Source organism: Nestor notabilis, unplaced genomic scaffold (genome assembly GCF_000696875.1).
Source record: "Nestor notabilis isolate BGI_N333 unplaced genomic scaffold, ASM69687v1 Scaffold36558, whole genome shotgun sequence".
NCBI lineage: Eukaryota > Metazoa > Chordata > Aves > Psittaciformes > Psittacidae > Nestor > Nestor notabilis.
Genome location: NW_009940286.1, coordinates 2,971 through 15,978, shown reverse-complemented (window position 1 = coordinate 15,978; position 13,008 = coordinate 2,971). Strand labels below are relative to the sequence as shown.

The window sequence follows — 13,008 nt, the reverse complement described above, 5'->3', positions numbered from 1 at the left end:
TTTAAGCCACATATATATATATTTTATATATAAATAATATAAGGCACATACAGAGTTAGATTAGAAAGAAATCAGAGAAAGAGAACGGATGTGACATCCAGGATTGCGTTCTGCAACATATTTCCTCATTTTGCCTATTTAGTTCTAAACATCTCAAGTAATGGGTACAATTTGTCTTGAGATATACTTCCAGACTGTTACTGTTTTTCTTGGCTTTTTTCCTTTTCTCATTTAATCCCAGCAATTTTAGCCTGTAAACAGGACAGTAAAGCATGTAAAGCTAATTCACTATTACAAATAAAATGCTGTTTTGAAAGAGGTTTGGTTATTTGCCATTCAAAGGTTTACCTCATGTCTATGATTAATGCATCTGTGTGAACAATTTTCTTCCAAACACGCTCTACCAGTAGGTCGGACACCTGGGTTAGAAGTTCACAGTCTCCAAACATATCAAATCTCAGATAACCGATGTTGTTTTCAAATACATTTGTGTGGAATGAAAATTTAATCAGATCTTCAAACACTTCTGGGGAAGGGACCTGAAAGAGTTTGGGAAAATAAAACAAATCATTTGCTGGCACTGATAGCTTGGCACAAGATTTAAAAAGAATTATGTGGGTCAAGTTTAGTCCAGGTGGGATATATGCAAGGAATGTGACCCAGTTTGAGGAACATAATAAATGATATTCAGATATTTGCATATTAAACATAGGTTTTGCACATTAAACATTGGCTGCTGCATTGCTTGCCCAGCATAGGGAGCATCAGTAACATGCCCAGAACCTGGATCAGGCACCTATTTGTCAGGGCTTAGTTTATTTTTCAAAAATACAGGAATTTTCTTGGATCAAAGAGGCTGAGAAGGCTACAAGAACCATCCTCCAGTCTGCAGCATTGGCCTCTATCCCAGGCTTGCTACCCAAGCCCACTTCTTTCCTTAGCAGTTCTTTGTAAATAAGGCACTCTAAATAAGGACTTTTATAATCTTTTGATTAGACTCAGCTGACAAACAGCTGCTGGCTACAGGTGAGTTTGGGCCCAGCCCCTTTTAATTAGCCAGTGCCTCTGACAGTGAGGAACTTGATGTGTTGGGCATGTGCTAGGACACTCAGCAGGTAGACATGTGTTAAATCTCTCTTATGGAGGCCATGTGCTTAGAGTCTCACGTGTTAGGCTGTGATTAGTTTCATTTTGTTTAGCTTATGTTATTAAACAGCAGACTTTTTAAATAGCAATGTGTAGCCAACTAATAAAGTTATCCTAGTAACCCCTGCATGTATTGGGACTTAGCCTGCTCCTATTGCCAAACTTCTGGTTTGCATACATGTGTCTGAAAACGTACAACTGTCCTTCAGCTTAAGAAGAAAAGGCTTTGGGATATATATGACTTATGTAACCTTCAGTAGTTTGGCCTTTTCTCCTCAGGGTTGCTGTGAAAATGATTTTATACTTGCTATTTAATCAATTGCCCTCTTCCATAGCTCAGCCTCAGACAATCCATACTTTTATATCCCAAAGAACAAGGAGTCAGCAGTGAGCCATGTGCTAAAAGGTGTTCTCCCAATCTGTAATACATCCCAGAATTTGGAAGGCATTTGGGCTTTCTGCAACTATAGAGGAGTCAGGCAATCTGCTGCCCTGCATGTAGTGCTCTGGCCTGGGGATGTGCTCCTGCCAAAAGCAGGTCTGCCACAGCAGAAAGAGGGTTTCTAAGGTGTGTGAATGCAGCTGTATTTGACACAGCTCAAGCACTTTACATTTACCTGGGGAAAAATTACCCACCAAATCACACTTACAGCTGGCCTAGGCTTCTTCATCATTCAGTGCCTTCTGGATGCCTAAATTTCAAACATTAATTTAAAAACCCTATTGGCCAGTAGTTGTTGACCTGATAGTAAGAGCAAACTCTACTGAGTCCTTTTCTGTATGCTTCTTTCTCACTGTACCTTGTGGAAATAACCATTATACCTGGACTGTAAACATATCAGTCCAGTGTTACTGAGTTTGTCATTTCCAATCCACTTCCCAGTGACAGCAATGCTACTTGATCTGCCCACTGTACTTTGATTAACAAATCACAGTTTTGAAGAATATATCCAGCATGCATTGCATTGTTCTGACAGAGCTTATATCTAGTTCAGAGGTACTGGTCCCCTCAGGAGAAAAAAATCATCACTCATTGGTAACGTCTATAAATAAAACTGATGTGTTACTTTCAGCCACTTCCTAATGATATTTTAACTGAACACACATTTCTTAGCTCTATCTCCAGCAATAATTGCTAGGTGCATACCCATCAGCATGTTGATGAAAAATAACCTCTCTGTGTATGTCTGGTATTTTTTTTCCCCACGTGTTCTTTTACTGTGCTACATCACATGTTCACTGAGGACTTCAGTACTTGTTAGCAGTGTTGCTAATTTTTGGAAATTCATTACAGTTTTCATGGTGGGCAGGTTGCTTTTAAAGACTTGGGACTCATGGTGTAAAATTAATATATAAGGATCTCAAAGAAACTCTTCTTCATCTTCATGGCTGCAGGGAAGGTATGAAAATGTATCTATTCTAAAGGCTCTAAGACCAGAAGTTATGAAAATGTAATTTTGGGGCAGTGAGGAAAGATTCCTTATTTTTAAGCAAAAGAGGTGAGGAGGCTGGACTGGCAGTAGAGAGTTGCTATCCTGAAAAACTGCAGTTTCATGACACTGGCACATAGGTCATATGCTGCTGGTACCTGAGGACGTAAGTCCAGCTTCAGAGAGGAACAGTGCACTCTGGAAGGCAAGACTGTTTGCAGGCCAAGGACAAGCTGGGACAGGATGCAGCTGAAATTAAGATCTTGCTGCTCAGTCAGGCAATGTTTACATACAACTGACTTGATGTTAAATACAAACCCTCAGGTGCCTTAGTAAGAACACTATAAGCAATGTGGCTAGACTAAAGGATCTCCAATTTAACACCACTTAAGCCAAGGAAGAATTAGTTTTCATTAACTATGTAGGGCCTCTAGCCCTATTCTGCAGTCTCCTTCCACAGGTGAGTGGCCTAACCAGAGTAAAGTGAAGTGACACAAAATAGGACCTAGAATGCTGGAGTGCATGGAGTTTCATCCCTGAATCTGCTACTGACACATATCCTAACCACAGGCAAACTACTTTTCCGACTGTGTCTCTCTTGCCTCTTTTCTCCCCTTTTATCTATCCCCTAACTTGTTTTGTCTATTTAGATGGAGACTGTATTTTCATAGCTAGTTTTGTGCTGACCATTATAACATAACTGATTTCCACTAAGGCTGCTAGTGCTGTCAGCTGCCAGCTGTCAAAATGTTATCAGCCAACACACTAGTGCCATTGCAAATCCTGAGATTGGTTTAAGAACCATGAGAGCTTGTGGGCTGGGTGGTGGGGTTGTGCCTTTCTTTCTTTGAATAGCATTTGGATTCCTCAGAGGCTGGAATGGAACTGTCCATCATCGCAGGTCTCTCAGCTCCAGGACTGAGCAGGATCAGCTATATTCCTGACAGCCAGTTCTCACTTGCTCTTAAGAACACCCAAATCACGGGGTGATTTCCAGGCAATCCAATCTAGTACGTCACCAGTCTTACTATTACAAAGATGTTTTTAACATCTAGTATAAACAGTCTAAGTTCACTACTTTCTACAGTTTAAATGCATTACTTCTTGGCCTGTTTATCATGGATAAGGAAACAGATTATTCTCTTCATATTTGAAACAGCCTCTTACGCATCTGAGGACCATTTAATATCTGCTCTCAGTTTTCTTCTCTCTGGAATAAACAACTCAAAACTTTTAAACTTTTTCAAGATGACTCTTACTCAGTCTTTTTACTCTTGCTCCCCTTTTCTGCTGTCTCCCCACTTGAGGAACATCTTTCCAGAAAAGCATTGCCCAAGACTGCACATTATATACTCTAGCTGAATTTTCTTTAGAGCTGAGCGTAGCGGAAGACTTCACATATTTTAGTGATTATATTCCTCCTTATCCATTCCAGTTTGAGAATATTGTTTTTTACTGCAACAACTTGACTCTATTAACTTGTGTTCAGCTTATGAACTCTGAAGAACCCATATACTTTTTTCACACAACTCCCCCCAAACAAGCTGTTTTCCTCCCAGAGCTGCTCAGTCAATTACTATCACCCTAGAAACTGTGTAAGAACCCTGCATGTGTTCTTATTTAACCTCATCCTGCTTTTCAGAGATCATTTCTCCAGTTTTTTCCAGAACTATAGCTTTGAATTCTAATCCTGCCCTCCACTGTACCAAGAGAGCCAGGATGGAGCGGGGGTGGGGGAGGTTACCACAAGCAAAAGCTGAAATCCTCTGGGACAGTGCTCTGGAAAGGATTAAAAGAGGTTATTCAAGGCTTTCAGCCCCCATTGAGGGAGTGCAGGGCAGAGTGAGAAGCTGTACTTTCACCCTGCAAAGGGTGGCACTGCACAGTGGTGTGTAAGCCTGCTCTGACAATACACATATTCATTGCAAGCCACTGAACTATTATGAACATGAACAAAAAAAGATGAAGAGTCAATGAGAGTTAAACACGAGACATTTTTTTGGCTTGCATGAACTTGTACAATTCCACTAATTTTACTGTGGTTATGTTGATATATATCAGCATCGTATGGGTCCACAACAATTCAGTTCCACAGTGTAGAAATCTCACTATCTGTCTTGACATCTTGAGGCTGAGTATTTTGATTTCACTCATTTATGAAGGCACATAATCAAACTACACTCCTTTCTGGTGAAGCGTCTGTAACTGTTTTCTCCTTCAGCAAGTACAATACTCTGCTATAGATACATATTATTTATCTGAGAAAAGAAGGACTTTAAATGGAGGAACAAATTCTCTTTATAAAGGATTCATTTTTGTCTTTTACTCTGATCATAATTTAGATCAGAGTAAAAGACTGATCTAAATATTAATACAAAAATTCTCTTAAGTATGAAGACTGCAATAAAAGTATTTGGGCATTATCAAGGAGTCAAAAAAGTCACTCAGGGAGAGTCTTGTCACTTAAAATTAAGATAACCACATTTGCTAAAATCAGGCAGCAGTTCTATAGGTAGCCAACATTAGTCATATTCATGAACACAAATGTTTCAGCATGGAAAGGAAGGTATGACTGGAGAGAGGCAAACAGAGGAATAAGAAGTATGGATTATTGAACTGCACATCAGCAAGTTTGCAGAGCTCTGCCTTGTAGGCAAAATGCTATTTTCTGAATCACAAACAATATGAAAAATATTTGCCCCTGGGAAGTCTGACTTTAGAAATGGCATTTATACTGCAGACAACTCCAGCTAGCATTGACCTTGCTGCTGTCATAAAGGAGACATATTCACTACCAATATTATGCTTCAGCAACTATTCTAGTGTAGCAGATGCAAAGGTCTACATGCATTTCACTTGTCTGTCTCCTATGTCCCATCTCATCCTTCTTGCAGTTATTCATCATCACTTTCACCTAATTGTGTTGGATCTGCTTCACTGTCAAGGTCATTCTAAAGAAAATCCCACTGTCAAGGGAAAGGGTGGCTTGGAAAGTAAGTAGCACAAGAGAAAAACTAGCTTTTAGGTTTTGGAGGAATAAATGTGATACAGATTAAAAAAAGCCACCTTGTCCATTATAGGACTGTAAAAAAAAAAACCAACAAAAAGTAAAAAAACCCAAATGCAATTAGTGCCATCTTGTAAGCTTCGGTGTAATCTTATGGCATTTGCTCTCTGGAGTATTGGTAGGGGGTATTCCTGAAATATTCCACAGAAATCATCCCTCTTGGCCATGCAAAAGCAAGGCAGGAAATGAAGATACTTTTGCTGCCCAGTGGTGAATAGGTGGAATAGGTGAAATTTCTTTTACCTCTATCAAAAGGAAAAGCCTTTACTTCAGTAACTTCAGTGGCTTGGGTCACTTACTTTCACCTTAAAATGTGTTAACACTGCTCTCTTGTCTCTCTGTCTCCCTGTGAGGGAATGCATAGGCCTTTGGAAACTGTTTTAGCCTCATAAGAGACACATGCTTCTCCTCTGCTATTTATACATTATTTATTTCCCCTCGAAGAAATCTCACATTTGTCCTGATTTTCATCTACACTGATGTGATCTCTTTCTTATGGATGTATTCCCAATATCTTCCAATCATTTTGCTTGACAAATAACTGAGGTAAACATAGACATTAATTAGTATAGTAGCTTTTTCTCGCTAGCTCTATCAGCATCAGAATTTCACATCATTTGACAAATAAGATATTTGTCCTGCATATCCTGTTATCAACATTCAAGGTCTGAATAAAGCAAGTAAGATTTTGAATAGCCTAGAATATCCATTAACAGCCTTTCAGTGAGGCAGTGACTACTTTGCAAGACTGGCCCACACTATATAATGGGAAGAAATTACGATGTATCAGTACTGATATGCTGGTAATAATTTAGCAGGGAGCTCTGTCAAAAACATCTTTAGAGTGAAGCTTTCTATACCTGAGAAATGTAGGCAGGAAAGGGAATGATGAACTAGAAAAGCCATTTAATTAATTTTTTCAATTTAAGCTTAGAGGCAAGAATGAGGCCAGCATGTCTTGGTTAACAAACTTGGAAAAAATGCCCTCCCCTGGCAATGTTTAGACTTTGTCTTTGACCTTAATGTTGAGATAACACCACAAAGGTCATGCCCACTTTAAATGATGCATACCAAAAACTTCAGAGGGTGGAAGCCCACAGATTTGCTTTCCAGGGAAACATTTAAGTTACCTGACACTTGGTATACTCTGGTTCATTGCAAAGGAAAATGCATTCTCTTCAAAAAGTAATTTTATAAATCCCTAGAGAAAAGACATCTCTGATAGCCATGCTAGAGCAATAGCCAGAAAGAAGCTAAGCCCATCTGAGAAAGGGATTGGGTTATCTTAACCCTCCTTTAATTTGAAGATGGGATTTCAACAAGTGCTCCTGAGAGCTCTCTCCAGCACAACAATGAACAAGAAAGATTTCCAAGGCAGACCAGTGCATAAATACCCAGGCTCAGAACAAAGCACAGACTGTTACGCAAACCGCACAGCAAGGGCAAAAGTAGATTATTAAAAATCAGTTTCTCCCTGGGGTCACATAACTCCACACTGATACTTCTCTCAAAGTATTTCTAGATCACTGGGAAACTGTCTGATGCTGAGCCTGAGATACAATCAGAACAACTTTCCACTGTTGTTACCAAAGGAGCTGCTTGTTATTCTTGTGCAATAGAAGTCAGGTACAGCAATTTCATATAGAAAAAACCATTGAAAAGTACATGGCTGCATGTTTTGTGGTGTATGCATGTACCCTGGGTCCAACCAAATTTTTCTTAATTACAAACTTGGTTTGTAACCAGGGGGATTCTGCATTAAATTATTATAGCTTGAAAAGCCATAGCACTGAAAGAAATAAGATTACGAAGATAATGAGATATCTTCCCTCTAACCATGAAGTCCTGAATATTTGCTTGTGCAGATGGCAACTGAAAGAAATTCACAGCTTGAAGGTTGTTCCCAAAATGCATGCATCCAGAACTACCATCTACTACCACCAGATACTACCCTGACGTTCCTTAGTGTCAGATAGAGTCCAACCTCCAGAACCCACTCAGGCACTGGCTTTTCTTCTGGGTACAAGTAAATTGTGGTGGATTTATGATATGGCCTAGAAACAAGATATCTGACTCAGTGCTCCCATTCTAGCTGGCATTAGTATAGCTGCATTCAAGAGAACTGTACCTGTTTTGGCATGGTCCCTGGGATGCTGTCCTTGGCATGTTGAGGGATGTAGAGTAATTTCAGATGGTCATCATCAGAAAGAGCTTGCAAGTTGGCAGTCACCTTCCTGGCCAGCTCCTCTTCTGTATTAATCCTTTTATAGCTGTCTTTGTTGTAGTTCTTGGTGAGGTCCGATGTTATAACAGCCCCAGTGTCCACGAAGGCATAATTATCTGCTACAAGCTTGGCTACAGCTTGCAATGTCTGTGGCACCTGGGCACGCAGGTTGGCAATTTGCTGAGCTACAGCCATGGCTTCATTGGCCTGGATGGTGATATGTGGCTCCACCCCAGACACACTCCATACTTTGCCAGTGACTGGGCTGAGCACTACTTGGCTGGGAATGGAGGCATATAGGGAACTGTTACCAACACGATAAATGCCCACTGAGAGGGAACCACCTACTGTGGGCTCACCAATAACTGTGGCCCGGTGTAGATCCTTCATAGAGCGAGTGAAAGCTTCAGCTGCTGATCCACTCATATGGCTTGTTAGGATGTAGATGTCCTTGAGGGAGCCATACCTCTTGCCTCTGACTTGGGAGAGAGTCCATACCTCTGTGCTGTGGGAGGTACTACGGTCAAAGATGGTGTAGAGGTGTTGCTGAGGCTCAGACTCAAAGAAGTAGGAACAAAGTATTGGGATGGCAGTGGAATAGCTGCCTGTGTTGTACCTCATGTCAATAATCATGGCATCTGTGTCCACCAGCTTGTTCCACACCATCTGCAACAGCTGGGGCCCAATGGCCTTCACTGTTTCTGCCTCAGCCATCATATCAAAGCGAAGGTAGCCCAGGTTGCCTGGCAATACCTCAACTTTGAAGAGTGCCTCAATGATGTAGCTCAGCTCCTCAGGGCTGGGACTCATGCTGGGAAGCTGTTCTTCTGGTGTTGGTTCCACATGGCTGTGGAAGACATGAAGCCGATGGTCCCCCGAGGCCTCCTGCAAGTCACTGGTAAGCTGGGAAGCCAATGTCTCAAAGTCTACAGCTGATCGATAACCTCCTTGGGCTCGTTTAGTGCTCAGCATAGCACTGGCCTTCCCAGCCACTTCTGGGATGGCATAGTGAGCCTCTAGGAGCTGGCCGGTACTCTCCAAAAGTACTCCCATATTCTTGTGGAAAGCTAGCACCTCTACAGCCTTCTCCAGTGCATCCTCAGCCAACACTATGGCATCAGGCACAACTCCTCCACCCATCCAGCTTTCGCCATTATTGTCAATGAAGGTGATGACAGGAACTGTGATAGCCAGGCCACAGGTTATTCCCTGCTCAGGCTGCAGCAGAGGGAAGGTACGGGTGTGTGAGAGGCTTCCTGCTGTGATCTCACCAATCAGTGTGGCACGGCCCAGGGACTGCATAAGGTAAGCAAACTCCTCAGCAGCTGTAGCAGTGTGGTGGCTGGTGAGCAGGTAGATGCCACGCTGAGCCCCATAGGGCTGGCCCAGAAGTTCTGCCTGGCTGTTGTGCTCCTGTGTGTGGTTGGTGCGCCTGTCATAGGTTGTGAAGAGATGGACCGGGCCAGCAGCAGGATCTTGGAAATAGGAGAGTAGCACAGGAACAGCAGAGGAGGAAGGGCCCCCAGGGTTGTAACGTAGGTCCATGATCAAGTTCTCTGTGTTTTGGAGGGGCTCCCACACTTTGTGGACAATGTAAGGTCCCAGCTTAGCAAGCACAGAGGCATCTGCAAACTCATCAAAGCGCATGTAGCCAACATTGCCTGGTAACACTGACACCTTGAAGACAGTATCCACCAAGGCATGCAGCAGTTGCTCATTGTCAGGTAAATTGGCTGCCAGTGCAATTGGCTTCTCAGCAGGGGGGACAGCAGCTTCACCTGGCATCAAGACTCGGACCAACAGGCGGGGGTCTTCAGATAAGGTCTGCATCTCAGAGTTGAGCTTGGTGGCCAGATCCTCTGCTGACTGCACAGAAGAGAAGTCAGAGGTGCTGAGGTGCTGCAGCAGCACTGGCACTCGGTCCACTAAACTGTAATAGTCCTTTAATATGTTTGTGAGGTGGCTTAGGGTGCCAGGCACTGCTCTGCGTACTGCCAGGATGTCCAGGGATTTCTGCAAGGCTTCCTCTGCCTCAGTAGCCACACATGGCATCACCCCACTCACCTCCCAGCTCTGTCCACCCCCACTCAAGGGGCTCACAGATCGTGACACGGGAACCATTATGTAGAAATTGGAGGGGCCAATACGCAGCTTATGGATGTCCAGTGAGCCCCCAGCTGTCTTCTCCCCAACAGTGATAGCCCTCTTCGTGTGCTTGAGGATGTAAGCCACATCTTCAGCCACTCCTGTGGTGTGGCGGCTGATCAAAACAATGACATCCTTGTCTTTGCTGTACCTTTCTCCCAACACCTTTGGCAGTGTCCATATCTCTGTGGTGGTGTTGGAGGGCCGATTGTATACAGTCTCAACATGCAGCATCTTGTCTGCTTCATGCAAGTATGAAATGATGAAGGGGAGGCCAGAAATCTGTCCCCCTGTGCTGTGTCGAAGATCTATCACCAGAGCAGATGTCTCTATCAGTGTCTTCCATACCTTGTCCACCAGAAAAGCTCCAACTTTCTGCACAACTTCCTGTCCTATGATATAATCAATTCTCAGGTATCCAACATTGCCCTCCAGCTTGTCATACATGACCACATGCTCAATAAGACTAAGGAGCTGTTCACGAGTGGGGGAAGCCTCAGCTTCCTTACTGGGATATGCATGTGGTGATGGCTCATAGGAAATCACCAGTCTTGGGTCATTCAGAGCACCCTGCACACCAGCTGTCAAGACGCTGGCCAGCATTTTTGGATCTGAGATATCCAAGATCTCTCCGCTCTTGATTGCTTGTTCAATGGCTTCTTGCATGCCCACTAGGTTTTCAGGATAGCAGTAGTTATCCAGAAGGACTTTAGCCATCTCCAGCACTAGAGTTGGCTGAAAGATTTCCTCAGTAGGTATGCTGAATATCATCAGTGCTGAATACAGGAAGAAATGTGTCCTGATCATTTTGTCTTTGAATGGAATAGAAATGAAGAAGTCAGAAGCTTTTATCTATCAAGATGAATGTAACTCTCCAATGACTCTCTGTTCGTGAATCACACTGAAATCCCTGTGTTGAATCCAGGTGCACTGAACAGATAAAAATCTTTTAACTGCATTAAACCTTTAATCTCATTAAAACGGAGTGCATCATCCGAAGTGCACCAATAGATGAAGTTCAGCTAGCTCCTTACTGCTTCACAGCTCTCTTATGAAACAGTAATAAACTTCAATCATCAAGGATGATCTTTCTTGATCAGTTAATTATTTCCAAAAGGTACTGCATTGCCTGTTATAAATGTTCTGGCTTATCCTGACAGTGGATTTCTTAAATGCAAATCTTGGATTTCAACCACAATTCGAACAGCAGTCATCCAGTCTTTTACCATTATTTATGGAAAGCTTATACCAGGAGATTCTTCAGTGAGTTAGTTGTATCAATATTTAAAAGTTTTTCAGAAGTTGTTGACAATATATTGTCTTGGCGTTTTTCAGTCTGAGCTGCAAAGGACTGTTCTTACATTCTATGACTAAAGGCTCCAAACAAGGAACTCCAGACATTTAAAACAGCTCATAAAATCCAAGGTAATGACAGCTTGTTAATTTCTGTGCTGAGAATTGCCAGCATTTTAAACAGGACTTTGAAATACATTTGCCTCAACATAATACAGCTAAATCTGAGGTGACTTTAATCTTCATAATTTGCACTCAATTAGGATTTACTTGTAATACCATTGAGTAACATATGGTCATGTCTGATGACAGCTCCCAGCCAATAGACGTCAGGCTCAACATACCAAAATAGAATGTGGGGGATTGTTTTCTTCTGCTCACAATGTATCCGAGACCCTATTGTATTAAGAGTTTGAAAGAGGATCAGAATATGCAGGATGCAGCTGCAGGCTGTACCCATGTGAGTTGTCAACATTCAGAGCTTCAGTATGACACACCAAAGATACGCTAGAACAAATTCTTGGCTTTAAGTTTGAAATTAGTTGCCACCCAAGTCATTCTGCTTGCTGGAGGTAGCTGCAAGAATAGGCAAGGGAATTTGGGAGGAGCATGTTTTTGTATTGTTTTCAAAATGTCGCTTGTTCCTACATATGAATACCTGTGGAAGAAAAAGTCTAAAGATGGTCTATCCTGGCTGGGTGCACTCTGTTGCTGTCCTGTGTAAGTCTCATGTGTGAAGCCTGCTACTCACATGAGCAAAGTTTAGGGAATTACTCTTTCTAGATTATTCAGTTGTAGTAATAAAGGACTTCTGTGAGGTTCCTTCCTTTAATATTTTTGTGTAGGAATGGCCTTTTCTAAATATGCTGGTACAATTTCATCCCATGGTTGATTTGTATCTGTATGTATGTAAATGTATAAATGTAAATCCATCAAAGGGAACAATTAAATTATTCTAAGAGTCCATTAGAGAAAGAACTGCTCTATGGCAAAAGCTGTAAAACCTGATGTAATCACAGGTATTTCTGGCAACCAGGCTGTGCTATCACTTGTAAGAAACCCTAGTTGAAACAATGTTGCCACTTCCCTTGTCAAAGGAGAGGCCTAGGACATAGTTTACACTGTTGATAATGTATAAATAAGTAATTAAGCTCCAAGTTCTGCTGAGTCTTCTTAATTTCAGGGAACAGTTCTATATTGTGACAACGTGTGACATCCATCACAGACCTAACTCCGCAGCAGTATCACAAGTTTGTATTGCTCTTCTTGCTTTCTTTCTGCAAAGAACAATCCAGCAATCTGGGTCAAAGGCAGCTGGAATAAAACCTCTCTGGTATAACCACACTTTGTCTAGAAAAGATCTTTTGAGCTACAAGATTTATTGCCAGAGTTGCATCAACTCCTCATGAGGCCAATACAGTGGACAGGACCCAGGGCAAATTGATCTCTATTGCTTTTCTAACCCATGGCTCTTCTGTATGTGTAGCTTGAAAAGCTTTTGGGGCAAGGAATCTCTTTTGCTACTTTAGTGTTTACCACATACTCTACATTTACTTCCAACCTCTGATAGTGTCTCTAAATGCTATTACCACAGGAATAATTGCACACACCATAGTGTACGTTACGACAATCAATTCAGTGGATGAGACATTGTGCTTTATAAATCCCCAGTTTACTTCTCTGTGCACTGACTAAGGCAGGGG

The 13,008-nt window shown here is 42.1% G+C and overlaps 1 protein-coding gene across 1 annotated transcript; it reads right to left on the bottom strand.

The window, feature by feature from the left end:
• Window positions 1-344: 344 nt before the first annotated feature.
• Window positions 345-10,819, bottom strand: RBP3 (retinol binding protein 3, interstitial). Its single transcript, XM_010020259.1, has 2 exons — window positions 7,772-10,819; window positions 345-539 (listed from the first exon to the last, which is right to left on the bottom strand). Exons 1-2 carry the CDS (start codon window positions 10,817-10,819, stop codon window positions 345-347), a joined length of 3,243 nt encoding a protein of 1,080 aa, XP_010018561.1.
• Between the last annotated feature and the right edge of the window lie 2,189 nt (window positions 10,820-13,008).

What these genes read in the sequence shown, in the direction of transcription:
- RBP3 (XM_010020259.1), bottom strand. Translation starts at nt 10,819, where the DNA reads ATGATCAGGACACATTTCTTCCTGTATTCAGCACTGATGATATTCAGC. An exon ending in CAGGGACCATGCCAAAACAG is followed by an intron (nt 540 to 7,771) that starts GTACAGTTCTCT and finishes AAACTCTTTCAG; the next exon opens with GTCCCTTCCCCAGAAGTGTT.